The 17,509-nt window shown below is 41.7% G+C and overlaps 1 protein-coding gene and 1 non-coding gene across 2 annotated transcripts; both read left to right on the forward strand.

Moving 5' to 3' along the window:
* On the forward strand, positions 2,888-9,269 carry LOC110436450. Its single transcript, XM_021463549.1, has 3 exons — positions 2,888-2,907; positions 7,390-7,833; positions 7,918-9,269. The coding sequence occupies exons 1-3, from the start codon at positions 2,888-2,890 to the stop codon at positions 8,027-8,029; spliced, it is 576 nt and encodes a 191-aa protein (XP_021319224.1). The 3' UTR covers positions 8,030-9,269.
* TRNAG-UCC lies at positions 3,428-3,499 on the forward strand. Its single transcript has one exon. It is a non-coding gene; the product is annotated as a tRNA-Gly (tRNA).

Consider the following 17,509-nt stretch of genomic DNA (forward strand, 5'->3'; position numbering starts at 1 on the left):
CGCGTGTTTCTTGAAACTTGACCCACAATTCGTAAGCCTTTAGAAATATGACCCAGGTCACGCGAATTCTTTGGAGATTTAGTCTTTTCGGGATTTTAGTGATTTCAATAATTCCATCCATGTTTTGCCACTGTTTAGGATCCGAGAAAAGACCAAATTGCCCCTCTAGTTACGGGATGAGGCCTCTCTAGTTCTGTTTTGGTTTTTTTTCCTCTTCTTTTTGACTTTCATTAGTTTTTTTCCTCCTCTTTTTGACTTGTGTGCGACGTAGTGTAATTTTTTTTAACAAATCGTTTTGACTGTAAGATAATGACTTGGAGACATAATCAGTGGCAAGAATGTGGGGATTTTTTTTGGTCGTCTGAAGTGCTAGCCGCTGCACGATGTTAGAACCAGTGCACCAACGAACACGCTGAATTTTCTGCACCTTCCATCAGGCGTCGGTTTAGACCACAAACAATTAAACCAAAACAGAACTAGAGAGGCCTCATCCCGTAACTAGAGGGGCAGTTTGGTCTTTTCTCGGATCCTAAACAGTGGCAAAACATGGATGGAATTATTGAAATCACTAAAATCCCGAAAAGACTAAATTTCCAAAGAATTCGCGTGACCTGGGTCATATTTCTAAAGGCTTACGAATTGTGGGTCAAGTTTCAAGGAGCACGCGAATTGTGGGTCAAGTTTCAAAATTTCTCTTTCCCTCCATGGCTCCATGCTTCGAATTGGGGAGGAGGGAGACGCGGGGATGGAACTGAGAATCGAGGATGACGTGTGGATCCACCTTGTCAGTAAGAAGTGGCTACGCCTTCGCTGCCTAGAGATGGTTTTTTTTTTGTGTGTGTGTGTGATTTTCAGAAAAAAAAATATATATCTAAGTGGGCCGGTGGAATTGATTGCGAGGTGGGCTGGCGGAAGAGTTGCTATTTGGTTTCGGCTCAATTAGCAAAGCCTTCTCCCTTGTGAAATGTTAGAGCAACTCCAAGAGAAGAGCTATTCATGTTATGTATTCTATATTTGGCTATTTTAGGAGAGAAAAGAGAGTCCAACAGCTATTGTATTTGGTTTGCTAAAATAACAAGTTATCTATTTCGAAGTTCTCGCATGGTAAATATAGCTTGTATGTCCCGCTAGCCATATGATTTGCCGTATAGAAAGACTGTTGGAGATTTTTATTTTTTTTACATAATTTTCTATTTTAGAGGTCGACTAAATTTTAAATTTAGCCATCCATTTTTATCAACTCCCCTGGAGTTGCTCTTAGGAAGTCAAATATTTTCCTTTTTTTAGGCTCAAAACAATATTTTTCTTTTTTTTCTTGGTGTCACAATTAGACAAGGGTTGAGCTAATTTTGAGCTTTTTCACACCTACGTGTTGGTACAGATGTTAACAACTTTGTTCGAGGCATAAGCATTTTTTTAGGGCTTGTATGAGTTTAGATTAGACAAAACTCTAGGTTACCATACGGATGTTAACAACTTTGTTCGAGGCACAAGTTTAGATTAGACAAAACTCCAAGTTATAATACACCAAAAACACTGGCGGAGCCAAGGCCCGGCCACCCTGGGCCAGTGGCCGGGCTCGGAGGTGAACAGGTCAACTTTATACAAGTATTTTACTCCTATATGTTTGAAGCTCCCAAAGAAACGACCGAGGAAAGTAGTGTTAGAATTAGAAGATATTACTTAAGCCTCTCTTCCAGCTTTATTATTTATACAATAGCAGAGCAAATGCCATCTCCTTTTGTATTTTTTATTCATAATTCATGTGTTTTTTTAAAAATGTGCAAGCGAGATGGACCAACTACACCACCTTCTAGCTAGGAACTTGTACTAGAGAGATGAATTAGCTTAAAATTATTATTGTTCTCTAATTTTACTTTTATATACAATGCTCTACATTATATTAGATCCTTGTTGGCAAAGGCTCTGGTTCCAGGTTCTCGTGGCTCCTTGCAAGAACTCCGATTAAATGGGCATCTAATAAACAACTTCTTGTATAAGTACAGAGAAGTTGGAGCTATTTCTATAGAGGAGCCGGAGCCACATAAATATGGTTTCTCTTGGTTCCTCCTCACAATTTTAACACAAATTATTACAAATTTATTATTGAGGTTGTTTTTACCAAATATTTTGCAAAACAGCTTCAACTCCACCAAAAGAAGGTACTCCACATGAGAAGCTGAAGCTCTACCAAACAAGTCGTTAGTATTAGGTTGCGTCTCGCCCAGGCTCCACAAAAATCTTGGCTCCGCCACTGACCAAAAACCTTATGGGGATACCGGTGGCTTGTAACTTAGGTCCTGTTATATACAAAAAAAACTTATGGGACACCCGTGGCTTATAACTTGGTCCACTTTGGAACCTAGAAATTTCATAGGAATCGATTTATTTTTATAGAAAAAAACAATAGAAAATAGAAAAAAACATGTTCCAAAGAGCCTTTAGCGTGATTATCCATGCGCGCAGTTTCCTCAACATCTATGAAGACAATAACACGTAGTTTGAGTATATCTTTCGTGTGTACTTGAACCAAGCTTCTATTTAGACCACAACAACATTATATACCACATTTGAATAGCTAAGAGGATGTGTTTGGTTCGTTACCATAACATGCCAAAGGTTGCCATAGTCTATGTTTGCTTGGTGATCAGGCACGTGGCATGCCCAACTTTGCCTTGCGTTGCTCACTTCATTTTCCTACGCCGTAAATCTTGCCATAAGACTGGTTTTAAGGCCACTTTGGGTCTTGCCGCATATCCTTGTGCCACGAGTTTGGTTGCACCGTAAGTGTGGCGAACAAAGCATGCATTGCACATTCGTCAAGAATCAACGAAGGAATACACAATGAAGGGCGCCACACTTTCAACACACCCAACCCAAGGCATGCATGGCAATAACCAAGCAAAGGTATGTCACGCACAATTTAGACATGGCGTGCTATAGTTATGAGTCAAACAAACCCTAAATTTAGATGCCACACCTGCGGCATGAATAGAAGTTTGGCGCGACATGTCATGGTATTCAACCAAACGCACCCTCAAGCATGCACACAACACATACATACGCTTAAATCATTGAGGTTAACATCTTATGAGAAAAAAGGTCAACATCTTGTTATTTTAGTTGTAAAATGTGAATTTGGTACATGCATGCACATACTTTATCTCTATGCTATATTAGTCAATTAAAATGGTAACTATATATGTTCTGTCAAGAGAACAAGTGTTGTTTCATATAGACACACTCTAGAAAACAAGCTGTAACCATTCAATTGAATTTCTAAAAAAAATGATATGCAAGTAAAGAGCATGTACACAGAACACAAGGAGACCGCATATCTGACAGAGAATCGAAGTTTATGAACATGTTGGCGAAATCATTATAGTATCTTAATTTGTATGTTAGATGACATAACAATTCCATCAAAGCGTCTGTAGTCCAACGGTTAGGATAATTGCCTTCCAAGCAATAGACCCGGGTTCGACTCCCGGCAGACGCAATTTGTTCACTGGCCGCAGATGTTTTTTTTTTTTGCCCTAAAATAAACGGGATTGAATGAGCAGCAACACACACACGGCGTCGCAACGCAGACTCTATAGCATTTCCTTTCGAGAGAACTTGTATTTTCCTCATTTTTCATGCTGTTTATGACCGAAAGTTATGACGTACCTATAGAAGTAGAGATGAATGTAGAAGCATAATCAGCGTAATAAGATTGCTGCAGAACAGTACAATGTCAAATATGTGAGGCTCTAAAGTAAAAATACATTTTAAACTAAAATAAAACTTGTTTTGAACAGTATTTTTCTAAATTTCATTTAAAAAACATTTAATATTTGTAAAAACAATATTTGACCGTTTCAATATCGAGCCCTCTTCTGATTTTTGTAACTTGTTTTTAAACTTTTTTGTTTTAAAATTAGATAAAGAAACATATTCAGGTCATATTGCAGTTTTGTGTTGAGGCAGGATACTAAGAGAGTGTGGCGTGTCATAGGTGTGGCAGTGAGTTAAACAGTTGCCGAAGAAACTGTGGCACAACAAACCTTTGGCATGACATATTTTAGCCACCAACCAAACAAATTTATTGTAAGATGATATAGCAAACGCGAGTCGATCAATATATATACAAACATATTTGTTTTTTCTTTCGAAACAAGATGAACCTATTCGTCTGAGCTTATTTACCAAATCTGCTAGTCATTCAGTATTATTTTTCTTTCAAAATAAATGAGTGAACAATATTTTTAGTCATGGCTTTTCTGCCAAGCGAATAGGCTTATATTTATCGAGCTAATTTTTAACTCCCAAATAGTAAGTTGTAACTAGCTATAGTGATCCAAACACAACCCCTTATATGTTGGTGAAGGGGGGCGTCGACAGAGTCGGCGGCACGTGCACATGGATCTAGCGGTGGAGCTAGAGCAAATTCAAAGGATATGTGCTTGCCTCGTGGGTGCTTAGACTTTTACTTAAGGATGCGAGTATGGTGAAAAATTGGATACTACCACTGTAATTTTAATTTTTTTTTTGGCTCACTATATAGATCGATGGAGCTGCGGGTTCATCCATGATGGAAGAAGCAATTAATCATGGAGGAAGGTGATGACTGATGAGGTCGAGTCGATGGTGTGTGGTTGCCGTAAAAGCAAGTGATCGATAAATGTTTCGTGTACTCAAACAAAGAGATGAGAGTACTCCGTACATGATATAGTACACCGTCAATCTTTTTCTTCAGTGCTGTACATGATATATTTAGAGACTCTGAAATTTGGGTGAAGAACCAGAATCATCAGCTCCCCCGGGCCTGGATCCTGATCATACACGATACATGTTAATTAATGAAGCTAGCACTGTCAGTGTGGAAAGCAACAGCCCACAAAACCTTTGCCAGTCAAGCACGCGAGGCAGAGGGACTAGTTGTGCTTGTCAACGCTAAGGAGACGTCCACGGAAGGGTTTGAACACGATCTCTCCACGGGAAATTGCACTTGTTGCTGATGACTGCTTGCTCTGTGGCAGATCGAGACGACCAGTGTCGTCTGTCCGCGGGCAGCACCTTCCTAGGACGTTTCGGCCGGGGCAAAGCAACCTCCATCCTAAACTATTAGTTATTCCAACAATTTTAGAAAATCAAAATATTTTCAATTCAACCAAAATTATAGAAAAAATTACAAAAATTTATAACGTCATAGTACTATAAAAATATAATTAATGAAGAACCTAATAATACTTAGTTGGTATTTATCGTATAAATTTGATCAAATTTTAAATGTTTTGATTTTCTAAGATTTTTGAAATGTCTTATTGGGAGTAGCTAGCTAGTAGCAGTGGAGTGCACTCGCAAGCAAACTATAGTAGTGGATGTCGATGGTTGTTGAGTGATAATCCATCGGAAGCAGAGAAGAAGGTAGACAGTCGAGCGGCCGGCGCCGCCGCCTTGTTGTCTCATCTCAGCTCGGCCGGTCGTGGCGGCGATCTTCCGACGGCGACGGCGGATTCGACCACATCAGAGATTCAGAGTATCAGAGTGTACTACGTACTACTAGATTAGTACTAGACGGTACACTAGCGTTCCTTAATTTCATTGAGTTGACTTGACTTAATGTGAGTGACCAGCGAACGAGCTAGGAGGCTGCACCTCTCGTAGTCACATAGCTGGTTTCTCGGAAGCAAATCAAACGTTTGCGTGGAGTGACCAGGTCAGCCTGACCCCCTCGGACCGACGTCAGTGCCGACGACCGTCGACGGCACGTGCGAGCCGGGACGGGAGGAGTCACGGCATGCATGGCCAAATAAATGGCGTGTGTTCAACGGTGAAATCAAGCGGGGCCGGCCGGGGGGCTATTTCAGTGTCACTTAACACAAATGGTCACACTAAAAAGAAGCTTCACACAGTTGCTATGTTTTATAAAGCTAGCTATAGAGTGTTCACTACTCGATGATTGGAATAGGCAGAGTAAAAATGAGTAGCATGTAGTAACTAGTAAACGACAGAGGCTAGCTTGCAGTTTACCAAAGCTCGGTATATATTGCATGGTTCACCGCTACTAAGAGGATTTGTTAAAGGCAGCTGGTCCAGCCTCCTCTATTTTTCCTTCTCTACAAATAATCAATGATTTTTCTCTACAAATCAGATTTTTAGAGGCATCGGAAACAACAAACGCCTTTACAAATGGTGCCTCCACAAATCGTTATGGGTCTAAAAGTACAGGGAAAAACCAAGAGATTCCACCAGGCAGATGGAGCCTCGTAGAGGTAAAGGTAAAGGCATAGGCTCTTGCGCCCCCCCCCTGCTTGCATGTTTTGCTACTACACGTAGTACTGTTCTCGTTATATTGCTCCGTGAAGTTATGAAGCGCATGAAAATTTTTGTTTCTACATATAGTACTGTTCTCATTATGTTGCTTTGTGAAAATACTGCTCTGTGAAGCTATGAAGCGCATAAAAAGTAGAAACTATAGGCTGCAGAGAACAAACAAAAAGTGATAGAAGAGCCTAATACTACATCATATTGTTGCTACCAGTTATGATAGTCATTGAGAAAAAAATAACTCATGCTTGTTTTCTATGCCACTATCACTAGGCTATACGTGTGTGTTGTCCAAAGCCACAAGTCACGCGATTTTTCATGAGAAAAACACGTATTTCCTCAAGCCTCTCACGTTACATCTAACCATTCCATCCTAAGGTGATTTTTGTCAATAAGACATATTCATCCCCCTTGTATAATTTTCATCCTATTTTGAAATGAATATTTATTAGGACCCCTAAATGAATTCAAATTTTGAAATGAGTACTAGATAAATTGAAATGAAAATGTTGTCAACAACAAAGTTATAGATATTGTCGAGATCTAAAATTTTGATTTTGGTTATTTCTCCATCTGAGCTTCTTTGAAAATTTTAAATTTCAAATGTGATAAATTCAAACGTAATTTTCTCTAGAGAGATGATTTGAAATAAAAAAGTTACCACCTGTACAACTCTTTGAGATCTACATCTTTGCTACTGGTCATTTCTCTAAATAATGTCTTGTTTGAAACATTTGATTTTTACTGTGCTACACCTATTTTTAGAAATCTATTTGTAGAGGCAGCTAGATCTAAAACCACCTTCAAAGATAGGTGCATTTGTAGAGGTGAGTGAAAATACCAGCCGCCCATAATGTATTTTTAGAGACAGCTTGTTTCAGAACCATTTTCAGAGGGCAACTGATTTATCAAAAAAACCTACCATTGCTACAAACGATATCTGTAGCAGTGTCACTTCAAGTCAGTGGACCTACAATATGTTGCGTGAGTGACGTGCTCACACATCAGCACTTTTCGATCTCAAGTTGATCCCTTCAAGTAACTGACATATGAATGTTTGCTACTTACTCCCTCCAGCGACGCGATCTACGTGAAGAAGCTGGCGGCGGCCGCGGTCACGCCCGCTACCGAACCGTCGTCCACCGCCGTACTCATGCCTGCGCTTAAGCCGTCGTCCACCAACGTTCCTGGATCGTCTCTAGGGTCGTTCTCTGTCCGCAGGAGCACCTCGACACACTGCGCCGCTCCTGCATCGTCTCTAGCAAGATTCAGGTCTGAACCCTCCTCACCAGCCCTCAACTACCCAACTTGGCACATGGAGGCTGTGACAGCGACTGCACTCCTGGTCGCAGCGATGGCGACTGTCCCCACTGCCAGGAGGGTGACACAGCTTGCGACTCGGGGCCTCCCCCTGGCCTTTCGTAGCCAGCCTTCTTGCGCCGCCTCCTGCACCTCGTGCCCGCCCTCGTATCCTAGCTCAGTCGCCGACCTAGTCGCCAGTTCTGTTGCTCCTCGTCATAGGTTATTCCATCATACCAACTGTGCCCTCTGTAGCTGTGCCGACTCTGGTGGTTGTTAGAGTGACTTGATTTGGATTGGATGCAGGTCAATCCAGCGGCAGTGGTGGCGTCACCACTGGGGAAGGGCGCCGAGTACCAGCCCTCCTTCATGGACTACCTTTTCCTCGCCTTCTTCCGGAGCAACATGGTGGAGGTGAGCTCCACTCCATCCATCGATTCATTCCTTCCCTCCTCCAGTTAGCTAACTGTGTTACTACTTTTCCTTTTCTGCGAGCAACTAGCTTCTTTTCTTTAAGTACAAGAGAGAGCAAAAAAACCATTTTGTGTTTGCTAGAGTTCTATCATGGTAGATAATGGAATCTTCTGAACAATAGTTTATCAGACTACTTTGGTCTGGCATGGAAATTTGTTGTTCTACAAAATGGCCATTTAATTTTGTTGAAATATAAGTTGAATGCTCAATTTGGCAACTAAGTATTTGTTTCCAATTTTTTTAAAGAGAACAACTAAATAGGTCCACTCCAATGTCAAATTCAATGTTATCATAGTTTTCAAACAGAGTCTGAATGAAAAATATACACACTTGCATATTGTTGATATTTGTTACGCACACAGAAGAATTAAAGAGAAATAATCCGCAAGCACACGAATATCGGTGAGCACTTCACCTGAGAGATATTTCTAGAGTGACGTATTTATTTTTCTGTAAGGAAAAAACATGCGATGACTAACCAAGTCTATGCTTAACCCCTGAGCTGCAAGCAAGGTAACGTGATTAAGGGATATAGAGAAGGCTACTATGGCACCCTAGTTCTAACCTATGGCAGCTATGTGTCCATGTTGGCGACACTTATTATATAAAAATAAATATCTATTTATAAATAAAAATAAATAGAAAATAGGGCTTTGATCTAATCTTTCCACGAGTTTTGGTATATATGCTATTTTCAGGTATGACACGTGGAAAAGTGCAAAAGATACAAGAAATGCGCAATGTAAGAATTCGTATTTAGAAAGACGCAAACCAACTCCAATAGAGAAAAGCCCACAAAAGATGAACTGGACCCATCCGTAACCACGAGGAGGATCAGGGCCCAGAGCACAACCGACCACGCGAAGGTGGTGGCCAGGGGGGCCCACCCAGGTTGCGGGCGCAACCCTAGTGGCGGTTCCCCGGCCCCACCTTCTTCTGGCGGTTGCATGGCGGCATGGATAGGACGGTTTCACCTACTACTATATTTAGATCCCGCAAACTGTCCTAGTTGAGCTATAAATAGATGGCTCCCCTCTCATTTGTAACACACACCATCATTTGGAGCAACACACCTCACATTCTACACTTGTTCTCTTTAGTTTAGTACTAGTAGTAGAGCAAGGCAAAGCTAGCAAGGAGAGCTTGTCTCCTTGGAGGATCAAGAGTGTCTTGGTACGAATACAATTATGCCTTCCTCCATGAGAAAGTTCTTATATTCTTTATACAGTTATGCTTTTGATCTAGAGTATAGTCTTGTTCATATCATGATCATAGTTTATGAGCTAGTTCATAGTTCTAGCTCTATGTTCTTGATATGTTCATCACAGTTCTTCATCGTTCATCAAGTTAATATGAATAGAGGAAGAACTAGGGATGAGATAATGGTTCTCTGGGCTGTAATGGTCACCCTTAGCCGAGCCTGTCAATCCGAAAGGTGGGGTCCCGGGAGGCTAGGGGGTGTTTCCAAGTACACGGGCATGGTGCTCGGGTATGTGGAGACCCGAGGATATGCGGGTATCCCACGGGCAGAGGGGTAGGTGGCAGGGTGGTGACAGCCCTGTCATCCTTCGTATTCTCCCACGTTCGGATATTCGATAGGAGTCATGTAAAGTCTCTATTTGCTGGCAGACTAGCTATGGAGATCTCCCCAGTATCTCAGACTTAACTCTAACTTGTTCTTATTAGCTAGATGACCTGCTAACAGATCTGTTGTATAACTTGTATACGACCATGCCTGCTCGCGTAGTTGTTCTTTTATTCTTTGTTTTCCCTTTATTCCTTGAGGTTGCTCCGATGTATGTCCGCTATCAAATCAACTACATACTTACCCCTGTTTATACTATGTCTACCATGCATTTCAATAAGTAATCATATTTATAACCAAAGTTAGATGCGTTCACAATGCCTTCCTACGGGAAATTATAAATACGACACCCCTGAATACTCACGGGTTGAAATGCTACAATGATAGTTCTGTGCGCTTGCAGAGTAATTTATTCCTATAACTGAGCTATCGATTGGCGTACCTAAGTACCTTTACTTAAGATTGTAATCCTTGTGCACCCACACGGCGCCGGGCCACAACTTTGCATATCGTAAGTAAGGATGGTTAGGAAGGCCAATCTGACAATTCTAATAATCAGTACCAGAGTGCACTGCCTAGGCTAGCGCCGTAAAAGGCCTTGGTTTATCTTTCTGAAGTGATGGTGGTTAGGATATGCCAAGAACATTTCTAGTGTTATTATTAAGGATGGACTAAAACTCTATCTTTAATAGTTTCGCTAAGAAACACCAACAAGCATTTATGGCGCCGTTGCCGGGGAAGGCAATTGAAAATGCAAAAGCATCTAGCATTGGCATAAACATTGATTACATAATAAGCATTGGTAGCCATAGTTTAAACAGGATAATTTTGCTGTTTTCTTCCTCCTTTTTATATGGAACGAAAATAGGATAGTGTATGAGCGGTTTCAACCTGCCAGAAAATTTCACCGACAATCCAGAAGGACGCCTAAGGAAGAAGAACAAGAAGAAATTTGTTTCTTCCTCCGCTACTTCTCCGATAGAAGAACCAGTCACTTCCACACCATCCACTTCAATCGTCATGGCCAAGTCACTCCGCGAGTACTCCACCCCTGCTGTTGCCAACGTGCCCGTTGGGCCCGCTGTCAATATCGGGAGTGGAAACTTTGAACTCCGCACTGGCCTGCTGACAATGGTGCAGGCGAACCAATTCTGTGGCTCGCCAAGTGAGGACACGAACGCACACCTGCAGAACTTCCTTGAGCTGTAAGAAACTATCATCATTAAGGATGTCACACCTGACAGCGTCAAGCTCCGTTTGTTTCCTTTCTCCCTCTCGGGGAAAGTGAAGCAATGGTTCTATCAAAGTAAGGAAGCAGTCGACACATGGAACAAATGCGCCGCAGCGTTCCTCGCCAAGTTCTTCCCCATGAGCAAAACAAATGCTCTTAGGGGAAGATATCAAACTTCCAGCAATCTTTACTCGAGTCCATTCCTAAGGCTTAGGAAAGGCTCCGGGAATATATCCGGGCTTGCCCTCACCACGGAATGGAAGGATGGCTCGTGCTGCAGAACTTCTATGAAGGCCTCACGGCCATGTGCAAGGGGCACGTCGATGCCGCAGCTGGAGGTGCATTCCTCTCCCTTACCATCACTGAGGCCACAATCCTCATCGAGAAGATGGTGGCTAACCAGAGTTGGGGAGAGGGACACAAGACACAAAAAGGCATGCATACCGTCAAGGAGACAGATTTGCTTGCTGCAAAAATAGATATACTCATAAAGAGGTTGGAAGGACGTGCCACCGATCCAGCTACCGGCACTGTCCAGGCCATAGACTCACACATGACGTGTGAGGACTGTGGAAATGTTGGCCACATGGGGAACAATTGTCCTGAAACCTAGGAAGATGCTGCATTCATCAACAACGGGTTTCGCTAACAACAACAGCAAGGTAATAGGTGGAACAACCAAAATTGCCCCCAATGTAATTCCTCTTTTTACTCAGGCTTTAGTTCTTCCCAGCCTTCGCTTAAAGATCTTGTTCTTGGTCAGGCCGAGATAAATGAAAACCTTGTTAAAAAGCTTTCCTTTAATGATAAAATGTTTGAAAACATAAACACCAAGCCTGATGGCCTGACTACCTCGTTTAAAGAACAAGCGTCTTTCAATAAAAGAGTAATGTCTCAGATAGATTAGCTTGCTTCTGCTGCTAAGTCTGCTGCTAGTGTTGAAAATGTTAGTTCAGTGACCACGAGAGGGGGTAAGACCACTCATGATCCACCAAACCCTAACCATGATATAGCTAAGACTCCGCGTTAACAAGAACAAACATCTGCTGAGCCGATTGATCCTCAAGACGAATCATCAGATGAGGAACCGACTCCAGAAGTTTATGGGGACACCACGATGCTTCCTTTCCCCACCAGGTGGAGGAAGAAGAAGAAGGACGGAGAAGAGCAATTTCTCTGCTTCGTGGAAATGGTCGAGAAGACAAACGTCAGCGTCCCGCGGATGGATGTCTTGCACATACCATCCTATGCTAAGTTTATCAAGGATATCATCAACAACAAGCGACCATTACCCTCCGCAGAAGTCATCAAGCTGACAGAAGAGTGTAGCGCAGCTATACTCAACCATCTACCTGAGAAGAAGCAAGATCCTGGGTGCCCCACAATTACATGCTCAATAGGCACCCAACATTTTGATCATGCCTTATGTGATCTTGGGGCGAGTGTGAGTGTCATGCCGAAATCAGTCTTTGATAGGCTAAACTTTACCAACTTGGAACCAACCAACATGACACTCTAGTTAGCGGACTCGTCAGTTCGGTACCCAACAGGGATTGCCCAAGACATCCCTGTCAAGATTAGAGGATATTACGTCCCCGTGGATTTTGTGGTGTTAAATATGGAACTCACCAAGGAGACACCACTAATCCTGGGACGACCATTCTTGAGCACGGCAAAAGCACAAATTGATGTGGGAGCCGGAGAAATCCGTTTCAACATTAATGACCAAGAAGAGAAGTTCGAATTCAGGCCACGCCGTCAAGAATCCTGCAACATGATACGCATCCGCTACGGGCCAAATCCCCAAGGCATCAGGGAAGTTGAGATCCAGCCCCAACTTCTGAAAAACTTATCAAAAATATCAAAACAAAAGCCGGAGCCAAAGCAAAAGGTGGCTCCTAAAAAGAATAAAAAGGAGCAGAAAAAGAAAGAAGCTCCCGAAAAGAAAATCCAAGAAAAGAGGGACGAAGTCCCCAAACCCTCACAAAAGAAGACAATGTGGAAGGTAAAAGAAAAAGTTGAACAAACCACCACACTGCCCAAGGTGATCCACCTAGAATGGAAGCCCAAGAAGGTCCAACCATCTTCTCCTCCCAACACGGATGAGCCATCATCAAGCAAACAGTGATGGGAGAAAAGTCCGGCTCCACGGACTATAAAGATGAGCCCTTGCCGAAGGTAAATCGATATTTATCCCTTTTGTTTTCTAATAAATGTTTTTAGTAAATCTTACCCATCACATGTCTCTCAATATATATATATATACTTAATAATAATAAAGATGGTGGCACGCTGATGGAAGTAAGGTAAAGAAAAGGTAAAAGTTTATCTTTGTTTTCTTTTGAATAAATAAAATAAAATGCCTTGCTGCATTTATGATATGACCATAGTGCCCCCATGTTTCATGCTGTTTGAATTCAAAATCCTTCATGATCATGGAAAATATTTTATCATAAATGCAAGATAGTGTGAATTTTGAATTCTTTCCTCTTTTCACACACACTATCACTCTGATACGCTGCGAATCAAAATTGATCGTAAGTGGGATTGAAATCCACTCTGTCTAGAAAGAACTTGCCAAAAAGACAAGGGCTGACTGGTGGGACCCAGGGTGTGGGCGCAACCAGTTGCGGGCGCAACCCTGGCCCGACCAATTAGGCCCAATCTTTTTTGAAAAGTTTCCTTTTTGTTCAAATATCAATTCTCCGCCTACGATCAAGTTTGTTTCTGTTTTTATGACCTCGGTAGAAGCTTTTTAAACAGCCCATGGCTCTCTCTTTTCTTCACACCAAGACTCTCTCTTCTCCCTTATGCAAAAGTTTACTAAGCTCTCCCATTCCCAAGTGCTAATCATGGCTAGCTACGCCCTCTCGCTGATCAACGCACCCAAGACCATAGCAAACCTAGATATAGCACCCTACCAAGAGAATTCTTCTCGGGAGAAAGTCTGTCAGGAAAAGAGAAATCCTTTGGCCGCCCTACCAGCAAACCACAAAGCACCCATCAACAGTGCCGTAAACATAACCACTGCTGCCCGTTCCACCACAAATAACATAGAGCGCAAGAAGAAAAATCCTAGTGGTGAAGGATCTAGCAGTCGTGCTGGTAGCCGGAAGGCTGGCAAATCCAAGGAGGCCAAATCCTCCAGTGCTCTCCCTAGGATTAGGAGGCATTTGCCCCGGCCATCCATCAAGCGTCGTGCAGGACAGTACAAGAGCAGCGATGAGGAGGATGATCCTAGTATCCTCGCTGATCTTAAATCCGAGCAAGCTAGCCTTCGCTCTGTCCTTAGGGTTTTAGAAGACGACCTAGAAGAGAAGCATACTGAGATTAGGAACCTCAGCGATGATATCAATAGGTTTCGTTTCAGGTTCAACAATAAGCTGAGGAAGGTCGCTGAAAACCTAGGTGTTGGTCGCCTCGTGGAAAATCTTTAGACCACATCTGCTGCACGCTTCTCTTTGTTTAGGCACAAGCATGATCTTCTTTGTTGCTTAATTTATTTCCCTTCAATAATGTAATGTACCTTTTCAAAGTTATCAATAATATTTTTGAGTTATCATGAGCACTTGTTTTCTTTATATATTATGACTAACCATGACAGAGAAGAAAACAAGTGTGGGGGAGGGAATCTTCGAGAACTCGGTTTGCACAACCTTCTCCCCCTTCTAACAATTTTTTTCAAAAATAAAATATTTAAAATATCGTTACCTTCAAACTCCATTTAACATGTCTCCTAGTTTCAAATTTGCTTTGCATATGGTTTAATCCTTGCTAATATCCTTGAGGTTATGAACACTTGTAGTAGGGACCCCACTTTATCTAAGTAATTGACATATGTGATATAGTAGGATGACATGATTCTTGCTAAGTTCTTACAAAGTACTTGGGATTCATTTTGTCAAAAACAAAAGTTACACATGGCAAGTTTCCTTTAATGGTTTTAAGCTTTCACCTACCAATGCCAAATATACTTTGATCATGATGAAACCTTCAGTCATATGCTGCTTGTAGTATGTTGAGCTTTGTCAAATTGTTGTGACCCAAGCGAGATTATGGTCTTACGCCCATGATTAAAGATTCACTTACAACCCACCAAATAAAGCCGACTGTTACACTAAGAAGTCGTGCACAACATGCACCCTTCCATCCACCAAAAATTTTGCCAACTCTTATCCTGAGAGTTGCGCCTTAGCTTTCCACCAAATAAAAATGCCAAACTCTCATCCTGAGATTTGCGCATCCCCAAATTCACTCACTTTTTGTCCTCATGACATCTCTTTAAATTTCTCTGATTCCATTCATCAAGACATATGGGCTATAGTTGAAAAAAAAATTCAAATGAAAAAAAACCAAAGAGGCATAGATGGGAAAGAAAGAAAAAAATCAAACATCCCCGTCATGAAAAAAAGAGAAAAGAGGAAAAAATATACACAAGATAGAGCCCATATGTTTTCCTCTCTCTCTCTCTTTTATCCTTCAAAATAAAAGAGAGTCATGATGCAAAAAGGAGTGAGCAAAAATATTTAGAATTAGGATTTCCATCAATTCCACAAACAATTTCCACACACTTGCACAATCTCAATCAAGGCGTAAGGCTTGTATCTCCTGGTGGTCCGGTTTTTGACTTCGCAACATATGTGCTGCAAGTATGCCCACCTTTTATACCTACCCAAAAATCCAGATAAAGCTTTTAGAGGTAGGAAGATCATAAGAAGGCATCAATCTTCTATGCCTTGGTAAGGAACCACTTACACATATGAGCGATTTGAGAGAATCATTCAAGGAATCACAAGCCATGTTTTTATTTCAAAAACTTACAAAAACCCAAGTGTCTTAAGTAAGAGCAAAGTCAAGAGGACTTGAATCCAGGCTGTTCCATATTTCAATCACCAAAGATTTATGTGGTAGACACTTTGAAGTTCACAAACCCAGGTGAAGCTTGGAATAACCTGTATGCAGGCTCTTTGACAAGGATGATGAACCCATTTGGTCCTAAGTGCCTTCACTCGAGGACGAGCAAAGGACCAAGTGTGGGGGAGTTGTTGGCGACGCTTATTATATAAAAATAAATATATTTTTATAAATAAAAATAAATATCTTTTTATAAATAAAAATAAATAGAAAATAGGGCTTTGATCTAATCTTTCCACGAGTTTTGGTATATATGCTATTTTCAGGTATGACACGTGGAAAAGTGCAAAAGATACAAGAAATGCGCAATGTAAGAATTCGTATTTAGAAAAGAAGCAAACCAACTCCAATAGAGAAAAGCCCACAAAAGATGAACTGGACCCATCCGTAACCACGAAGAGGATCAGGGCCCAGAGCACAACCGACCACGCAAAGGTGGTGGCCAGGAGGGCCCACCCAGGTTGCGGGCGCAACCAGGTGCGGGCGCAACCCTAGTGGCGGTTCCCCAGCCCCACCTTCTTCTGGCGGTTGCATGGCGGCATGCATAGGACGGTTTCACCTACTACTATATTTAGATCCCACAAACCGTCCTAGTTGAGCTATAAATAGATGGCTCCCCTCTCATTTGTAACACACACACACCATCATTTGGAGCAACACACCATCTTTAGTTTAGTACTAGTAGTAGAGCAAGGCAAAGCTAGCAAGGAGAGCTTGTCTCCTTGGAGGATCAAGAGTGTCTTGGTATGAATACAATTATGCCTTCCTCCATGAGCAAGTTCTTATATTCTTTATACAGTTATGCTTTTGATCTAGAGTATAGTCTTGTTCATATCATGATCATAGTTTATGAGCTAGTTCATAGTTCTAGCTCTATGTTCTTGATATGTTCATCACAGTTCTTCATCGTTCATTGTTGGGTATTTTAAACGCAAACAGAAAAATCCGCAAGCGCACGGATACCGATGTAGCCTTCACCGTTGAGTATTCCAGAGTATCGATTTTCCACAGAGAACGTGAGTGTACTAATTAAGAATCAAGATCGCCCAAGGATAACTATATAATTATTTTTGATGGGAAGAGAGGAAGTTTCCTGAGAGTTCTCTAGTTGATCTAAGAATCAAGAATTACTTCAAAGATTATTTATATCGGGACATCAGAGCACTAACCACAGAAAGAGATGAGAAGGGGGCTAGGAAGGTCTGACTACGGTCCTACAAACACCGATCTGAACAAGGTGGAATACGTCGACCATTAGGGCTGTCACTACCCTATGGCTAGCACAACAATCCGCAGGATTGGGTGCAATTCCAGGTAATTGCAAGACTAAACACCATGTCTAATCTATTAATTACTACTCTAATGTTGCAAAGATTAGAGCACTTGATGCAAGCGGGAATCCAATAAATAACTTGAATGTAAATAAAAGAAATTAAAGAACTCAGGATTATGAATTGAAGAACCTGGAGAACGATGAAGAAAGAACCAGTTGCCGCAAAAGTACAATGTTGAGGAAGATCCGACAGATCCGGCTCCTCCTCCGCTCTCCTCTTCTCTCTCCCTATTTTCTAGATTACAACTAGAACTAACTAGAAATAGAACTAGAGGAACTAGAACTAGAACTAGATGAACTAGAACTAGAACTAGATGAACTAGAGGTAGAACTAGAAGAACTAGAGGGATCCTTTCTACTT

This window comes from Sorghum bicolor, chromosome 6 (assembly GCF_000003195.3).
Source record: "Sorghum bicolor cultivar BTx623 chromosome 6, Sorghum_bicolor_NCBIv3, whole genome shotgun sequence".
NCBI classification, from domain to species: domain Eukaryota; kingdom Viridiplantae; phylum Streptophyta; class Magnoliopsida; order Poales; family Poaceae; genus Sorghum; species Sorghum bicolor.